The following is a 17,339-nucleotide window of genomic DNA, read 5'->3' on the forward strand; positions in this document are numbered from 1 at the left end:
CTTTATCCGAGAGTTACAACTTACATATAGTTTCCGAAGGTAGGTTGGAGAGGTTTCTAGACTGGTCTCTGGGAAGGATGAGATGAACTGCTGTGATGGGTGTGTCTGACAGGAAGACCCAGATCACCAGTCCAAAGACTCGAATCCTGGTCGATTGTAACCATCGCGACATTCACCCGCAGATCGCGGCAAGCCGCCCCGAATTGTGGCTGGTGGTGTGGGAGACCCCCAAAGATGAGTGGACGGCGAACAAGTGGCAGTCCCGCAGAAACGACGAATATGCAGCCCGACGTATGTACGTAAACCAACGGGCATCGGATTCCCTGCTTTTCTGATTTTGCGGGTTGGGACGAGTCTAGAACCTGCCCCCGTAGGTGGCGCAGAGAAACTCAGTGACCCCCGCCGTCATCGCGTTTAGATGAAACGCATCTAGTTCACCGCTGGATGTTGAGCTGTAGTTGAGGAAGAAGAAAGGTCAGGGAAACCCCCGAGACAACGAGCAAGCGATGAAATCATTGCCCATCCATCAGTGACCTGGTACTGATAGTTGATTGGCTCCAAGTTCCAGAACTGAAGTGGCGACGTGGGGAAGTTTGATGGTGCCAGTGAATTGTTTCCGTAAACTGGAGACTCTTTGAACAATTGTCAACTCGTGCTCGACATTGTGTCGTTGCAAATTCTCAGAGTCAACTCTTTAACCTGACTCGTACAACTTTGGACAGTAAGAAACAGGGCCTGCTGCCGTAACACAAGGAAACTTCTGGGTTTATTGGTTATGTTGGGTGGTTGGTATTGAGGACAGAGGACTCCCGCAATCGCAGCTCACACAACGCAGACCTATCCATTTTGGATTATTCGAAAACGTCTATTATGTCTCTTGTACCCTTTCGGCAAAGATGATGTTCGAAAGATACAAACCAAACCCGAGCTTGCGCGGTCCCGAGCCTCAGATCTCGTACCGATCACTCTCATCCCGAACAGGCCGATAAACAAAGTAATCAAACGTAGCCTCCCTCGCCGTACCGTTGCAATCCGAAGCAGCAACGCCGACAAAGGCACCGGTGAAGCTACCGTGCGCCTGGTGGCCACCGCACTCGTCCGACAGAACCGACGCGTCGAACACAGGCCCGACCTTCTTCAACTCCTCGCCCTCGAGCGCGTAGTAAAACTGCAACGCCGGCCCGCGGATCGTAAGAGCGAGCTTCACCTTGCCCGAATCAGGCAGCGGGATGGGGTCGACAAAGGGCTCTGCGAGGTTGCCGTCCGGCCACGACGCCTCGGAGCTCTGGATCAGCAGCTCCCGCTCGCCGTCCGAGTGCGCCGTCACGGTGAGGTAGAAGAAGTTGTAGCGGCAGTAGTACGCGATCAGGCCCGCGAATTCGCGCTCGTCCGTCGGCGCGATCTCGACCACCGTCTCGGCGTCGTACGAGAAGTGCGTCTGCCGCCGCGCCACCAGCGCCTGCTCGACCCACGACCCGACCGACTCCCGCCCGATGAGTGTCAGCTTCCCGCCCTCCGTCCTGAAGATGCGCTCGGGCTCCGGCGTCCTGAGCCACTGGAAATCCTGCGGCAGGCCGTCTTCGAATGTGTACTTCTTCTCGGCCCAGTACGCGCTCTCGTCCGGCGTGCCGGGCACCTCGACGTGGAGTGACGGGACGGGGCCGTTCTTGACGTATAGCCAGTCGTCGTCCGCCCAGTAGGCCTCCTGCAGGCCCGTCTCGCGGCCGAGGACGCACCTCCGCTTCTGCGTCGTCGGACGGCCTGTCAGGTGGACCATGTACGTCTTCCCGTCGGGGGTGTCGACGATGTCGCCGTGGCCCGCGCGCTGGAGGGCGGCGAAGGGGGCGTCTTTGGACGTGATGACGTACTTCTGGGGGTGCAGCTCGTAGGGGCCCCAGATGTCGCGGGAGCGGGCGAGGGTGCAGGCGTGCTCGTACGCGGTGCCGCCCTCGGCCGTGAGGAGGTAGTACCAGCCGTTGCGCCTGTAGAGGTGGGGGCCCTCGACGAGGGCGAGCTCGGTGCCGCGGAAGATGTTCTTCTTGGGGCCGACGAGCCTTCCGAGCTTGGGGTCGAACTCCTGGAGGACGATGCCGGTGAAGGCGTGGGGCCGGCGGCGGTGGTCCCACATCATGTTGGCGAACCACTTGCGGCCGTCGTCGTCGTGGAAGAGGGAGGGGTCGAAGCCAGAGGAGTTGACGTAGTAGGGGTCGGACCAGGGGCCCTCGATGGAAGGCGCGGTGACGATGTAGTTGTGGGTGTCCTTGTAGGAGCCGTCCTTGCGCTTGACGTCGGTGTAGACGAGCCAGAAGCGGTCGCCGTCGTGGGAGAGGCAGGGCGCCCAGACGCCGCAGCTGTCCGGGTCGCCGCGCATGTCGAGCTGGGACCGGCGCGTCAGGGGCCGGGTGACGAGGGACCAGTTGGCGAGGTCCTTGGAGTGGTGGATCTGCACGCCGGGGAACCACTCGAAGGTCGACGTCGCGATGTAGTAGTCGTCTCCGACCCTCACGATGGAGGGATCCGGGTTGAACCCGGGGAGGATGGGATTCCGAACGGTCGGCATTGTGATGGTGTCACTCTCGTGGGCTGGTAGCTGAGGTTCGAAAACAGACAACGGCAGTCTGGAAACTCACGAGACGGACATCGACCTTTATCACCCGTCAGTGTCGAGCCGGCGCAGATGAGATTGAAGGTGACCATCCCCACGCCTCCACAAGTCGCATTTAGCCGGCTTGGGGTGATTCGTGAGAATGTCGACCGAGAGCCTCCACATGGTGTTGTGGACATTGAATTTACCCCGCGTGAATTGAGGGGAAAGTTGGAGAAGTCGAGGTGTTCCGGACTCCACACGATTCTTTCAAGACGGGTCAACGCGGTCTTCAGACAAACACCGTGTTTCTTCCCTCGACGGCTACTTTTTGAAACTCTTCTGAACAAGTTTCACGAGAGATCACGTATTTGGGACTGTCATCATGCATTCGGTTTCGCAAAAAAAACCATGACATCGGAGTTATCCTTGGTGCGGAACAGCCCGGTCACACCGTCCGGGCCTATTTTAAGAAAGAAAAAAGTTTCAATTCGCTGATCTAGCCTAGGTAATTCCAACCGGCTTTAAGATGTTTCATTTTTTCCCATTTTCCGTTTAGTATCCGCCCCTCAACTATCATGCTCAAGGAAGAGGAATGGCCTGCTTGTGGTTGGTAAAGACACCCTCGGGGTCGACGGCGGCCTTGATCTGCTTGAGACGGTCAAAGTTGGCTCCGTAGAGACGGGCGCTCCACTCGGCCTCGGTGAGCTCGGTGTCGGCGTAGTTGACGAAGCCGCGGAGGGGGGCGCCGCCGGCGACCAGGGCGTCCTCGAAGGGCTTGATGAGGCTCTTCATGTAGGCGGGTCCGTCGGCCGGGTAGTTGTTGACGTCGACGGAGTTGGCCTCCCAGCGGATGAGCCAGAGGTTCTTGCCGTGGGCGTAGGCGGTGTCGGCGTCGGAGATGTCGCGGGAGACGCCGCCCCAGAGGTCGAGGAAGCCGGACTTGCGGAGGTCGGTGCGGTTGAAGGCCAGGGTGGTGCTCTCGAAGAGGATCTTGGCCTGCTCGACGGTGAGGGGGTGGTCGGTGGTGGTGGTCAGGGCCTGGGTGTAGAAGGAGCGGCCGCCGAGGGAGCCGCCCTCGGGCTGGTTCATGCCGGCGCCGGCGACGGCGACCTCCATGTCCCAGAAGGGCAGCTCGGTCTTCTGGACGACGGTGGCGTTGGGGGCGATGGCGTTGAGGGAGGAGACGAGGGGCGCGATGACGGCGTCGAACCGGGCCGGGTCGCCGTAGAAGTAGCCGGTCCCGGAGTAGGGAGGGGCGCTCAGGCTCCAGCGGAGGGCGAGCTCGTCGGGGCAGTCCTTGCTGAGGGAGTAGTCCTGGACGGCGACCAGGGCCTTGGCGGCGGCGTCGACGTCGACGTTGCCGATGGAGAGGGTGAAGTTGACGGCCTTGTCGAAGAGGGGCTTGTGGGTGTTCGTGGTGACGGAGAGGAGGATGCCGTACGAGGCGCCGGCGCCCTGGGCGGCCCAGAAGAGGTCGGAGCCCTTGCCGGCGTTGACGACGGTGCCGTTGTAGAGCATGTACTCGACGGACTCGAGGTTGTCCATGGGGGTGCCGAGGTGGCGGGAGCTGGAGCCGTAGCCGCCTCCGATGCTGGAGCCGGCGAGGCCGACGTGGGCGCCGCGGACGTGGGGGAAGTGGCGGCCGGCGGTGTCCCAGAGGTGCTTCAGGACGGGGCCGACGTGGGAGCCGCCGCCGTAGGTGACGCGCTGGGTGGCCTCGTCGTAGGAGACGGAGTTGAAGGCGGCCATGCTGATGACGAGGCTGCCCGGGTCGCCGAAGCCGTAGGCCTGGAAGGAGTGGTGAGCCCCGAGGGCGGTGGCCTTGGCCGAGGCGTTGCGCGCGCAGTCGAGGGAGAGGGCGACTTGGTCCTTGTTCTCCGGGAACGAGATGGCGGCCGGGTCGACCTTGATGCGCTTCTGGAAGCCGACGGTCTCGTCGGCCCAGGTGGCGTCGGTGCTGATGATGTTGCGGACGCCGGCGGTGTTGAGGCAGGACTGGAGGGCGACGCCCTTGGCCGCGCTGTCCTGGGCGCCGACGAGGGCGGGAGCGAGGTAAAAGAGCGAAGCGACGACGAAGCGTCCAAAAGAGCGTGTAGAATCCATGGCTGTTTTGGTATGTACAAGTTTATACAGCCCGGTGATAAGAAACGAATGTAGAGGCCAGATGGGAGTTCGAGCTGTGAGGCTTGAAGTGAGGAGACATCAAGAACATTGGGGCTCTGTGATCACGGACGGGTTCATCTTATAATAGATGGGCTCATAGGGGCAGTTATGGATCAGACCCATAAGAGTCTCTCTCGAGATGATTGGCAACTTCGGGGTTCTCGGTAGAACAGTCGCCTTATGCTCGATATCCGTTGGAAAAGGTTAATATGTGAGAGATGTCTTTTTGCTGCTAGGGCCATCCATCACACCTTGGCGAGCCCCCACGCTGGCCCCCCGTCATAATGAGCAGACCTAGCTGCGGTTAGCCAGAGAGAGTCAGGGACGGGTTCGGATAACCCAAGTTTAATCATATCAATCAACCTGGTTCCTCTTACGGCTTGGCGCTGACCTGCTCAGCCTCTGACCTACTCAATCTGTAAAACCTTGTCCGGGTGATTCGCCCCATGAAACAGGCCGATCCTTGCATGGATTCCTCCGTGCCGGGTCCGTACTGCTGGAACACACCGGAGTCCGTCCCCTTTTTCGGTACTACCGACCTCCCCGGCGGCCGTCTTTTAAGGTTTAGATCATTGTCACATTGAGGTGTGAAAAGGCGCAATGCTTTTCGTAGTAAGGGGAGAGAAAACCATCTGGCCCCCATCAGGGCAGTTAGGAGTTAGGAGAGACGCTTCACTCCATGGGTCACGATGGTCGACAAAAGTCTTGGCTCATGCTACAACTGGTGAGATCTGTCTATTAGTATTTAAACCGAGTCATGGAGTTTACAAATCCGGGGCCCCTTTCAAATTTCCGCCATTACCGACTCCTTGGGAACCTCTATTCGGTCTCGCTAAGAATCGTGGTCATTAGTAATGGCAGTTGTGCTCATAGTATATTACAAGTTCTGAATCCCCACGATCGTGTCTACGAGGCTGAAGGGAGAGTTGTCCCACCCGGCAGACCAGCGGTTATCAGATCTTCAGATCACATCACTCTTTTCAGACAGGACTCAAATCCACTATCCATTCGTTTCTTCTCGCTTGTCGGACTCTGATCCTTCTCGGACTACCCACTGCAGGTTTGATTGCGCCGACCTACCTGATTTACTTCAAGTATCACCGGGTCCCGCTCATTCCACGAATCCTTTTACTTCGTTTGGAGCGCATTTCTGTCATTCCTCAAAGTCTCTAATCGGCTTACACCACCACCACCACCACCACATCGGCTTCATATCCTCCGCCGTCCCCAACTGAAGCCATGCGCACTTCTCCGTTGAAGAACTTCTTGGCAGGTTCCGCCCTCTGGGCCACCTCGAGCGCCGTCACCCTCTACGCGGCCGACTCGGGCGGAAATGTCACGACGCTGTCGCTGACCGGAACCGCCGGCGGCAACTACAGCTTTTCCGTCGCCAGCAAGACGGCCGAGTGCGATGTCAACCCCTCGTGGCTCACCCTCGACGGCGCCAACAGGGTCCTGTACTGCCTCGACCGGGGTTCCAACTCGGTGCCCAACGGCTCCTTAAACTCCTTCTCCATCGGGGAGGGAGGCGCCCTGACCCGCATCGCCCGCGTCTCGGCTCCCTTTAGCGGCGTCGCTGGCGAGATCGTCACCACGCCCTCTGGCGTCCGGGGTTATGTCTCTGCTTCATAGTGAGTGGTTTTTTTCTTCTTCTTTATCCCACGTTGTTCCTCCGAGATGCGTCGTTTTCCGAGCTGTTATCGTCTGGGAATGGGACGATATTTCGTCCGTCCCTTTATCCAACCCCGGCCGATCGGCAACAAGAATCCCCCCGTTCTCCAGAAATTCTAGACCATCGTCCTTATCCACCTGCCCCCCCAAAGACTAGAACGGAAACAACAAAAGTAAAGGATTCAAGCTCACAATCTGCTCGGCAGCAACCGAAGCGCGGCGGCCGTCTTCGCCCTCGGCGACAAGGGCGCCCTCCCGGGCACCGGTCCCCTTCAGGAGTTCTTCCCGACGCTGAACCAGACCGGGCCCGTCGCCTCGCGCCAGGACGCGAGCTACCTGCACCACGTCATCAACGACCCCAAGGGCCAGTACGTGCTGCTGGCGGACCTGGGCGGCGACGTCGTCCGGGTGTACACGTACGACGAAGGGGCCGTGGCGCCGCTCAAGGAGATCCCGGGCCTCGTCACCGGGCCCGGCGTCGGGCCCCGCCACGGCGTCTTCCGCACCGCCGCCAACGGCGACGTCTTCTTCTACTTCAACGGCGAGCTCGACCAGAACATCTACTCGTACAAGGTCGAGTACAAGGAGACCGGCCTGGCGTTTACCAAGGTCTTCTCCATCCCCGCCATCAACGCCGACCTTCCCGCGACGAAGGCGCCTACGAGCGAGATTGCCATGACCGTGAGTTTTCCCCCATCGTGCGCTTCTGCAGATCACTGCCTGGGTCTTGTTTTGTTTGCCGTACCGAATTCCCCAAAAACCACATTTTTGGCTTTCTTGGGGGTGGCTATTTTAATTTGACCCGGTCGTATTCTGCATCCGAATTTGTAATTTCGTCCAGGATCTTGACTAACACGCTCTCTCTTTTCTCTCGGTAAACAGCCCGACCAGAAGTTCCTCATCGTCTCCAACCGCGACGTCTCCTTCCGCGACTCCCCGATCCTCGGCTCCGGGCCCTCGGACACCATGTCCACCTTCGCCATCAAGGAGGACGGGACCCTGGAGCTGGTGCAGCTGGCGCCGTCCGGCGGGTGGTCGCCGCGGCAGTTCTCCATCAACAAGGCGGGCGATCTCATCGCCGTCGGGCACCAGAACAACCGCACCGTCGTCATCTGGAAGCGCGACCTGGCGTCGGGCAAGATCGTCCCCGAGGCCGAAGGCGGCAAGGTCGGGCAGGTTCAGCTCACGGGCGCTGTTGTCGCGACCATCTGGGATGAATAGATCAGGCGAGATCGAACTTGTGAGATGGACCCCGGGTACAGCGCGTTTCCTGTGATGTATCATATCCCAGTCTATATTTGGTAGCGTCGGCGTTGGTATGCGGTATCGAATAAACTTGGGATTCGGTGATCACTCATAGTGGAATAAAGTTTGCACAAATCCATCTAGAGATTCCTTTTCGATAGAAAGAAGTGATGAAGCTAGGGAATCCATCCGATGTGTCGCCTTAAGAAGAGCAGTGTCTGACTGGCCGATTGACTTCAGCCTATGTTCAACGGTGTGTGCCGCATCAGATGAACTCTGTAGATTCGAACCCTCTATTCGGGCTCATCGAGTCATGACTAGGGCAGCCGACTTCTACAGGCTCACGCAAGCTCAGGAAAATAGCGTAAGCCTGAAATGACCTGTGAGATAGATGTACGACTCGATGTTTGAGTTAGTGAGCTATTGTTGGATTGGAAGGTGCAGGATGCTGATTGTCTTTTGAGAAATAGAAATGTTCTGAAAGGATATCATCATTATTATTTCATCTGCATTTAAAAGATTAAGGCACGTAAGTTTTCAGCTACCATAATGATCTCATAGGTATGGCTCTCATCGTGAATCATTCATTCACTCACGCGCTAAAGACCAGTCCTGGCCCCGTCAATCGTAAAACAACATCATACCAACATATCATTCCTAAGGCCCTTACATGTCGGCAGAATTGTTGATTAGTGCTGACACTCCAAACACGTTCATCGTGTTGGCGGAATATATTTCCCTGTCAAGGTTTCAAGCTGCGTGCTGTGAGGGTCGCCATGAGCCCGCACGGATTGGCCAAGATTGAGGTCGCGGCCGGCAATTACGGATATCTACACCAGCAATAGAGAAGTCTCTAGGGATCGTTAGAAGACCAATCCTAGGCGGAGAATACGCCCTAACCGACCCAACATCCCTGTTGGTTCGGTCTCGCTATTTGTGCTTAGGTACGAAGTACCGTAAGGTACGCTCCTTGAATGAAACGGTACCGCTTAGCAATTTCTTCCTTTCGAAAAAACATTCCGTATGACATGACATCCTGGACACAGGGTCCTTGGTGACGATTCATTCTCCCTCACTTTCAAACATTATGTCGTTTCTTGATGGCTATTCACATTGACATCGCCGCAAACACGCAACGTGTGCGATGAATAGCTCAATCCCGCAACCAAAGGCTAGGCGCATCACCCAAGCTTGCGACTTTTGCCATAAACGGGGTATCAAGTGCCGAACTGCACCGTCCGAGAACCAAGAGCCCGGGAAGCAGTCGTGCTTGACATGCATAGAATACAGCCAAGACTGCACGCATCACCGCCAGCCCAAGAAACGAGGGACGAAACCGCGAGGGTCGACGAGGAATACGACACACGAGAGCTCGACAGCACGGCTCGGTAATCGGAAGATTGTCACCGCGCTGCTTGACGTCTACCTCGACACCATCCATCCGACGTGAGAAGTAGCCGCTTTGCTTTCGTCGATCACGATTGATGACTGATGATTCTTTCAGGTTTCCTTTCTTCTGCGAAAGAGAACTATGGGTCGGCTGGAGAGATGGGACGTTCCCGGCGACTCCATCCGACTACATGAGCCTCATCTGCATGTGCGCGTTGAGTGCTCAACACGTCGGCAACCGCGCTCTTTTCACCGATGACACGGCTCCCTCAGAGAGCGCAGGCCTCTCACAAGACTATCTTAAAGAAGCTGTCCGTCTGACGGACACTGATTTTGACGGGCCGAACATCAATGTCATCCGGTCCTACGGTTTTTTGGCGTTGCTCGGAGCGCAAGAAGGAAACACGGCCATGGTGCACAAATATCTCGCCCTTTACCACGGCTTGTGCGCGCAGTTTGGCTTGCATGATGAGTCAAGATGGCCACTCGACACAACAGACTGCGACAGAGAAGTCAGACGTCGCCTTTGGTGGGCCATGTACCGACTAGAGGTGCACACCGCCTGCGTCCTGGGAAGCCTCGTGCGTTGCCCCGAGGCTCACTCCGACGTTGGCTACCCCTGCGGGATTCACCACCCGGCCTTCATCCCCGGCCGAGACGGCAAGTTCGAGAACTGGTTCGAGGGGTGGAACCTGACGACGGATCTGTACCGCGTCCTCGAACACGCGATATCCGAGTTCAGGGCCAAGAACCGCGACCGCAGGTCCATCCTCCAGGACCGCCAGATCCACAACACGTCCCAGGCCATCTCGCAGACGCTGTCCAAGATCCAGGCCGAGCTGCTCCCGCAGTTCGGCACCGCCACCACGCGGTCGGCCGACAACGGGAGAAACCGCTGCGGGTTCCAGGCCTCCAACATACTCTGCACGATCCACCTGGCGCGCATGATCTCGTCCGTCTCGAGCGACGACAGCCTGCACTCCGCGTTCCAGACCGCGCGCAACATGATGGACAACATGGTGACGATACCGATCGAGTACGTGCGCGCCGTCGGGTCCCCGCTCGTCCAGCAGCTGGCAGGCGTCGGACACATGCTCGTCAGCGTCGCCGTGAAGCACAGGCTGTCGGAGCTGGAGTACGAGACTTTTAGGGAGGTCCTCGTGTCGATGATTCGGTTCTTGGGAAATCTGGAGAGCTTCAATAACGCCGCCGTCGCCGCCAAGCAGCGGCTGACTTCGAGACTGGCGGACTTGGATGAGCACGTGTCTCAGTCGACTGAAGAGATGTCCTTGGAGACCGTAAGCCACATGCAGTTGGGCTGGTCGCCATACTTGGACACGATACTCAACGAGTCGAATCGCGAGGGAGCAGATATCTTCTCGACAAATCTCTTGGACAGCTTCACCTGGCCTTATGGTTCAATACAGGAACCGGAGTAAAAGGTTTCTATCAAGCGCTCTCGATTTGGAAAAGCGATGACAGACTGATTAGATTAGGAACCATTATACGATTACATATGTATTCAACCCTCCCGGTCCGCCTTTGAATTCCTCGTGTTCGTCTGCTTCTGCTTATTCGTCCGCCACTGATAGTACTCGCCTCCGGTCATGATGGGATACTTCATCGGGTTCTCATCGCTCACGCACGTCGGCACGGGCTCCAGCACCTTCTGCCTATCGAACCCGAAAAAGAACGGCGCCGAATACCTCTCGTTCCCGCTCTTGTTGATGACCCTGTGGATCGTCGAGACGAAGAAGTCGTTCGTCTGCCGCATGAAGCAGTCCGCGATGTTCACCACGAACGAGCCGGGGATCGGCTCCGCCCTGACCCAGTTGCCCGTCTTGCCGAGCACCTCCAGCCCGCCCGAGGCGTCCTGGGTCACGATGGTGAAGCACTCGACGTCCGTGTGCGCGCCGATCCCGTTCTGGTCGTCGACCGAGTGCTTCTGCTCCGGGTAGTGCAGGATGCGCATGCCCGCCTCAGGCCTCTTGACGTACTGGTCGAAGTAGTCCTCCGGCAGGCGCAGGGCGAGGGCGAAGATGCGGGTCAGCCGGCGCGAGAGGCGGAGGAGCTCCGTGTGGTAGGCGTAGAGGTTCTCGCGGAAGCCCGGGAGGTCGGACGGCCAGATGCTGACGGACTTTTCGTCCTTGTCCACCGCCTCGGGGTCTTCTCGCGCGTCGTACGCCCAGTTGAACGCTTCGCTCAGGTCTTTTCCCCTCGGATTAGTTGACGTGCGGAAGGCGATTATGTGAGACGGTTAGGCTTACCTTGGTGCTTCCAGCCGTTTCGGTTGTAGCACTCCATGGGATGGAAACCCACGTACTCGTTGGGGACGAGCCCGGTGAAGACTTCCATCTTCTTCTCCTCTGGCAGAGCGAAGAAGCGTTTCGCTTCGTTCATGGTGTTGTCGGCGAACCTCTGATCGATGCCCTGGGCACGGCAAGTCAAAACGGGTTGAGTTTGTGAGCACGATTCCGAGATATACGAACATGGTTGATGAGGTAGAAGAAGCCGATGTTCTTCGAGGCTTCTCTGATCTGCTCCGCGACGGCCTTCCGCTCTTTGATGTCGTCGCTCCAGATACCCGACGCATCGATGACGGGGATCTTCTCGAGACTCGTGGCGGTGTTGGAGTTGAAACTGAAGACGGTGCCGTTCTGCAGGGTGACGGTCCGTTTCTCGGGCTGAGAAAGGGTTGCGGTTTGGGACATCTCGGAAGACGGGCTTGGACGGCTGGACGAGGGGGCAATTTCAATGCGAGTATTCGCGTGTTAGAGCTAGGTACTTCTGTCCCAGTTTCCCTCATCAGGGACATACATGGACGTTCATGTTGGTCTTAAGTCTCCCGTTTATAGATCGCAAACAAAGCCACGGAAACTACAAACAGCCACCTGGAATGATTCCCGATTCCAGCTTTCATCCGTCCAGGTAAAACTGTTAAACTGCATGCAGCACGCCGCGGTCATCATATCGCGGGGCCACCGCGGAGGATCTGATGCTATCGCGGGGAGCGGGACTGGTAAACTGCAAAACTGGTCAACTGGACGAAGTCGTCCTTTCTCATTGGACAATGGAGTGAATGTGAGAGGCCCACATGTATCAGGGGTTCGAATCTACCGAGCGAAAAAGATCCGCTCTTCTATCTTGACATTTTTCGAAGCCGACGAAGCAGCTCTTATCAAGATCGGTGTCTAAGTACTGCGCAGACTCGGCGTGCAGGCGTTGTGTAAGGACGTCTCTTATCGATTCCAGATACTCGAGTTTCTCTATCCCGAAATGCCACGTCTTCTATAAGAATGATATCCCCGATGGCGTGTGCAACTTGGATCTAAAAGAGCGTGCCGTCTACCCCCGTCTGACTTGAGGTGCTTTGAGACGATCCGCCAACGAAGATCTGCAGCAATGGCGACCAAGACACCCCTGGCGAGCCGGTTGGTGCGGAGAATCGAGGTCAACCGGGACACCGACACCAATGTGGACATCTATGTCAACAAAGACACCAGGCCGTTGCCTCCGTCTCGCCGGACCTATGGGCCGTGGGAATTTGTTGGGCTTTGGATGGTCACCGGGTCTTTCAACGTCGGCGGATGGACTACAGGCTCTTCTCTGATTTCTCTTGGGCTTAACGTCTGGGTAAGCCGATCCGAGTATGAGCGTCTACCGTCAACTTACACCCGCTGACCAACCAACAGCAATCGATGATTGCCATCGTCGTAGCTCACAGTTTCGCTGGTCTTCTTTGCCTAGCGGGTGGTCACCCAGGCGCAAAATGGCACATAGGTTTCCCTCTCTGGATGAAGCAGAATTGGGGTATCTGGGGCTACCTTTTCCCAATGGTATGATTCCATCTTGAGGCTCCGCACTACGGGGGTGTTGTTTGACATACCGACTAACGATTCGTGAAGGCCATCCGAGTCTTCCTGTCCTTTGTCTGGACCGCCACAAACACGTGGTACGGTAGCCAGTGTCTCAAGGTCCTTTTGACGTGCATCTGGCCCTCCTTTCTCGACCTGGACACCGAGCTCGCCAATGGTGCGATGAGGGCGTGCGACTTCGTGGCCTTCGTCGTCTACTTCCTCCTCTGCCTGCCTCTGATGTGGTTCAGCCCGGAGAACTACCGCAAGCCGTTCCTCGTCGCCTCGACGACCGTCGCCACCACCGTCTTCGCCCTCCTCATCTGGTCCACCGTGCGCGCCGGCGGCGGCGGCGCCCTCCTCGCCGACGTCTCCAGGGTCTCGGGCGTCCACCCGGCCAGGGGCGGGGACCTGGGCTGGGCCTTCGTGACCGCGGTCACCGCCAACATCGGCGGCATCGCCACGCACATGTGGTCGCAGTCGGACTACACCCGGTACGCGCGCAAGCCCGGCGACCAGGTCCTGGCGCAGCTCGTCATGGTGCCCCTGGGCACCATCGTCGTCGCCTGCGCGGGCATCATCTGCACCTCGTGCGCGGCCACGCTGTACCCCGACGAGGGGAAGCTGCTGTGGCAGCCGTACGCCTTCCTGGACGCGGTGCGGGCGAACGAGGACAACCCCGGCGCCCGTGCTGGTGTCGCGTTCGCCAGCGTCGCGTTCGTGCTGTCGCAGTTCGGCATGGTCGTCGCGTCGAACTGCGTGGTCGCCGGAATCGACCTAGCGGCGCTGCTACCGCGGTGGTTCACGGTGCGGCGCGGGGGGTATTTCACCATCGTCTTTGTCTTCGTCATGCAGCCGTGGTCCCTGCTCAACAGCGCCAGTAGCTTCCTGACGGTCGTCGGGAGCTTCAACGTCTTCCTCGGCCCGCTCATGGGCATCATGTTCGCCGACTACTTCCTCGTCCGCGGGCGCACCGTCAAGCTCACCGACCTGTACGGGGACTCGGCGAGGAGCATCTACTGGTACGCCGGGGGATGGAACTGGCGCGCGGCCGTCGCCTGGGTGCTGGGGGCCTGGCTGTTCGTCCCGGGTCTGGCGCAGCGGGCTGTCGCGCCCGGCGAGAGCTGGGCCGGGTGGACGAGGCTCTATCAGCTGTCGTGGTTCGTGGGCTGCCTCGTGTCTGGCCTGATATACCTGGCGCTAGACCACGTCTGGCCGGTGCCCGACAGGCTGGCCGTGGATGATTTGGATTATTTCGGCACGTTTGGCGACGCTCCTGTGCTTCGTGGAGTGGCTGAGCCGGACGCCATCTCCACGAGGTCTGGGAACGTGGACGTCGTCGACGAGAAGAATTCAGGGGTGGGTGGGGAGAAGATCGAGCCCGTCTGACGCCGGTGGCATTTCTCATTGCCTTTTCCGTCGTTCATGTTATCGTAGTATCTAATCTATCTGCCCATATATCAAGCCACGCGAGCACAAGACTAGTAGATCAATGTCTTAGATCTTGAGGAATGGCTGTACCTCACCATTCTATCGTTCAGCGTGGTCAGCGTGGTCCAATACGTGTCGAACGGTTGCTTTCCACCGGTCACTTTTCTATAATCAGCAACTCGCACCAGCTGGAGCTTGATCTCGTGCTATGCCGTTTGCATAGATACGCAAACAAACCTAAACAGCAAGAGTTCAGCCTAGCTCTCACGACTCGAGCTGCCGATTGGGCCAACCTCAAGCCACAACTATGGACGGACGGTCTTACGCGCAGTTGGGTTACTAAATTGGACGAAAACCGACTCTCTAGGGCGATGTTAGACATGTGAGCTCGCGCCGCTAGCTTGCCCGGGTGTTCGATACTGAAGCTTTCTGGAAGGATTCCGCCCTCTCTGTTTCATGGAACATCCCTTTCATCCACCCGCCAGATTGTTGCAGAAGCTGTATTTTGGCCTAAGCTAACCCTGTTACCAGTCCTCGTTTGACTCCGTTCGCGACTCAAGCACTGTTGATCCGGGGTTCACTCCAACAAGTGCCGATTTCCTGACACTCTTTTCTCTCTTGGTATTGTTAAAGTTCCGCCGGACCCCCGCAGCCGTCTCTTCCTGCATGACCGTGCTCCCATCGTCCCGGCCCTTTTTTTGCTATGGAGCTTGTTGTTCCACAGAGCTCCAGACTTCTGTTTGCGTCTGTCTGAGAGTTTCCTTCCAAGCTGGACTGGACTGGTTTGTTGTTTCTGCTGCCCGGCGGCCATGTCGTCAGTGTGATCCAGCCACTGGATATGAACAACAAGACTGCGCACGACAATATACCTAACGAAGCCGCTTTCACTGCGGCATGGTAGATGTTGACGTCGATCCAAACCGACCTCACCGTGTTCTTGCGGTCGCCATTCTCTTCCTGCGCTTGACTCCCGTTGCGGTTGCGCTGCGCCTCTACTCGAAGGTGTTCATCACGCGAGCTTTTTCCTCCGACGACAAGGTCCTGTGCTTGCTCCAGGTCGTATTCACCACGTTCCTGATCACGGAGATCTTGGGGGTCGTTTACGGCACGGGCCGTGATGCAACAGAAATCCCACGAGCAGACAGACGGACAGCTCTTCAGGTATGCTACTCAAATCCCGTGCTCTTGTCACCTCGCGTTACTGATGTTCGGCTTCACAGTATTTTTTCGCCGGCGAACTCCTATACCTCCTGACGACCATACTACTCAAAGTCTGCGTCGGCATACTCCTCCTCCGCATCGCAATCGTCCCGACGCACATCTGGATCCTGCGTATACTCCTCCTCTCGACGCTCGTTTTCGGTGCTCTGTACCTATTCCTCATCGCCTTCCAATGCAGACCGGTGCACACATTCTGGGACCAAGGACCACGCACACCGGGCCACTGCTTTGGAAGAAACATCGTGCTGGGCACCACCTTCACGGCGGCATCGCTTAACTGCGTCGCAGACTGGACGTTCGGGATTCTGTCGCTATTCATAGTCTGGTCTCTGGATCTCCGACTCAAAACCAAAGTCCTGGTTATACTTCTGTTAGGCTTCGCGTCCATGTATGTATCGGGTGCCGATTGTGCCGTCACCTAACCTTCCCGCCGAACGGCTTGATGGTGATTGGTGAACCATGTACTGACATGAGTTGACTTTTTGGCAGAGTAAGTATCGCCACGATTATCAGGGCGGTAACAGTACCCTCGGTTCTGAGCGAGGAAAACTTTCTTCGTACGTCACCCGCATCAATCTGCCCCTCCAAAGTCAATGACGATGGGTGGCTTGACAGGTCACCAATGGACCTTACAACGCATACTAATTCTTCTCCTCTTTGGCAGGCGACACTGCATACTTCGCCATCTGGAGCACCGTCGAGCCCGGAATCGGCATCACCGCCGCCTGCGCGCCGAGCCTCACCCCTCTCGTGAGGCACTTGTGTGGGAAAGGAAAACAAGAGGACGATAGAGGTCCTTGGAGAACGAGATCTCTCCCGAACATCAGCGTAACGAACGAAACGATGCCGAAAAAGTTTTTCACGAGCTCCCTGTCGAGGAGCGAGTCGCCGGCAGCGATGGAGATGCCTCGGCTGCGTTTCGACGACTTCACCTACGAATCACGAATATCAGGACCGGACTCACAGCCGCCAAGACCGGGTCCGCCACGAAATCGATCCTCCTGGGCCTTCCCACTGCGGTCAGGCTCGGGTTCATCCTCGTCATCTGCGCCCGGATTGGAGCCGTGCGCCAACACGAACCCGGGGAAATCAGCATCTGCCGGGGGGATGTTGTCGGAGCCACCGTCTTCGGGAATCATGAAGACGATGGAGATCGAGTTGTCCTACGAAGAGAGGCGGTGGACGACGAGGCACGAGAGGCTGATGCCGCGGGACGAGTGCATGAACCTGAGGCCGCAGTCTCTCGCGGTCATCAGGAGATTGACGAGCGGGGAGGTGCCCCTCCTGCCTGGCGGCAACATATCACCCGTGTCTGCGGATTTCGATATCGAGGCGGGGTTTCCGTCGGCCACCTTCAGGCACTCTTCACCTCCCGAGGCGAGTTGGGAGTGGCCGGAAAGCAGTCAAGCTATCTTGCGCGCAGAGGAGGGAATGGGAACGTCTTCACTACATGTAGGCCTAAGCAACCCAGTTCGAGGGGAAAATGGGCAGATCGGGGACTCATAGACACGATGGCGAAAGAAGAAACTGCGGAACGGAAACACGGAGTAGAACGGGAAAACTATATCACAAACGAGAACGAATTTTACGACTTTTTATTATGTTCTACGTGGCCATATGTGGCAGGATTCGAGCAGATTTGATATCAATTAAGGCTTTTGAACTTCCAAGACGAAGAGATCATCGCAAGCCTTAGCAATAAGCGGAGACGGAGCACTATCAACCCAGCACCAAGATCTTCAAGCTTACTGCCGTTCAATGCGGTCATTCGCTGACCT

At 57.5% G+C, this 17,339-nt stretch overlaps 7 protein-coding genes across 7 annotated transcripts; 4 read left to right on the plus strand and 3 right to left on the minus strand.

Annotated features, from left to right (window-relative positions):
• Window positions 1-946: 946 nt before the first annotated feature.
• On the minus strand, window positions 947-2,560 carry CkaCkLH20_05095 (glycosyl hydrolase family 43; the record flags this gene model as incomplete). The annotated part of the gene is made up of 1 exon (XM_038887814.1): window positions 947-2,560. One exon carries the CDS (start codon window positions 2,558-2,560, stop codon window positions 947-949), a length of 1,614 nt encoding a protein of 537 aa, XP_038746856.1.
• Window positions 2,561-3,166: 606 nt separating this feature from the next.
• Window positions 3,167-4,690, minus strand: CkaCkLH20_05096 (FAD binding domain-containing protein; the record flags this gene model as incomplete). Its single annotated transcript, XM_038887815.1, has 1 exon — window positions 3,167-4,690. One exon carries the CDS (start codon window positions 4,688-4,690, stop codon window positions 3,167-3,169), a length of 1,524 nt encoding a protein of 507 aa, XP_038746857.1.
• A 1,299-nt stretch (window positions 4,691-5,989) lies between these two features.
• CkaCkLH20_05097 (YkgB) lies at window positions 5,990-7,642 on the plus strand (the record flags this gene model as incomplete). The annotated part of the gene is made up of 3 exons (XM_038887816.1): window positions 5,990-6,381; window positions 6,628-7,102; window positions 7,304-7,642. The coding sequence occupies 3 exons, from the start codon at window positions 5,990-5,992 to the stop codon at window positions 7,640-7,642; spliced, it is 1,206 nt and encodes a 401-aa protein (XP_038746858.1).
• A 1,320-nt stretch (window positions 7,643-8,962) lies between these two features.
• CkaCkLH20_05098 (uncharacterized protein) lies at window positions 8,963-10,494 on the plus strand (the record flags this gene model as incomplete). The annotated part of the gene is made up of 2 exons (XM_038887817.1): window positions 8,963-9,054; window positions 9,171-10,494. 2 exons carry the CDS (start codon window positions 8,963-8,965, stop codon window positions 10,492-10,494), a joined length of 1,416 nt encoding a protein of 471 aa, XP_038746859.1.
• An 83-nt stretch (window positions 10,495-10,577) lies between these two features.
• CkaCkLH20_05099 (2OG-Fe(II) oxygenase superfamily protein) lies at window positions 10,578-11,766 on the minus strand (the record flags this gene model as incomplete). Its single annotated transcript, XM_038887818.1, has 3 exons — window positions 10,578-11,263; window positions 11,323-11,485; window positions 11,545-11,766. 3 exons carry the CDS (start codon window positions 11,764-11,766, stop codon window positions 10,578-10,580), a joined length of 1,071 nt encoding a protein of 356 aa, XP_038746860.1.
• A 691-nt stretch (window positions 11,767-12,457) lies between these two features.
• CkaCkLH20_05100 (NCS1 nucleoside transporter) lies at window positions 12,458-14,298 on the plus strand (the record flags this gene model as incomplete). The annotated part of the gene is made up of 3 exons (XM_038887819.1): window positions 12,458-12,688; window positions 12,748-12,891; window positions 12,961-14,298. 3 exons carry the CDS (start codon window positions 12,458-12,460, stop codon window positions 14,296-14,298), a joined length of 1,713 nt encoding a protein of 570 aa, XP_038746861.1.
• A 936-nt stretch (window positions 14,299-15,234) lies between these two features.
• Window positions 15,235-17,067, plus strand: CkaCkLH20_05101 (uncharacterized protein; the record flags this gene model as incomplete). Its single annotated transcript, XM_038887820.1, has 4 exons — window positions 15,235-15,501; window positions 15,561-15,949; window positions 16,051-16,118; window positions 16,226-17,067. 4 exons carry the CDS (start codon window positions 15,235-15,237, stop codon window positions 17,065-17,067), a joined length of 1,566 nt encoding a protein of 521 aa, XP_038746862.1.
• Between the last annotated feature and the right edge of the window lie 272 nt (window positions 17,068-17,339).

This window comes from Colletotrichum karsti, assembly GCF_011947395.1.
Source record: "Colletotrichum karsti strain CkLH20 chromosome Unknown Scaffold14, whole genome shotgun sequence".
Classification (NCBI taxonomy): Eukaryota; Fungi; Ascomycota; class Sordariomycetes; order Glomerellales; family Glomerellaceae; genus Colletotrichum; species Colletotrichum karsti.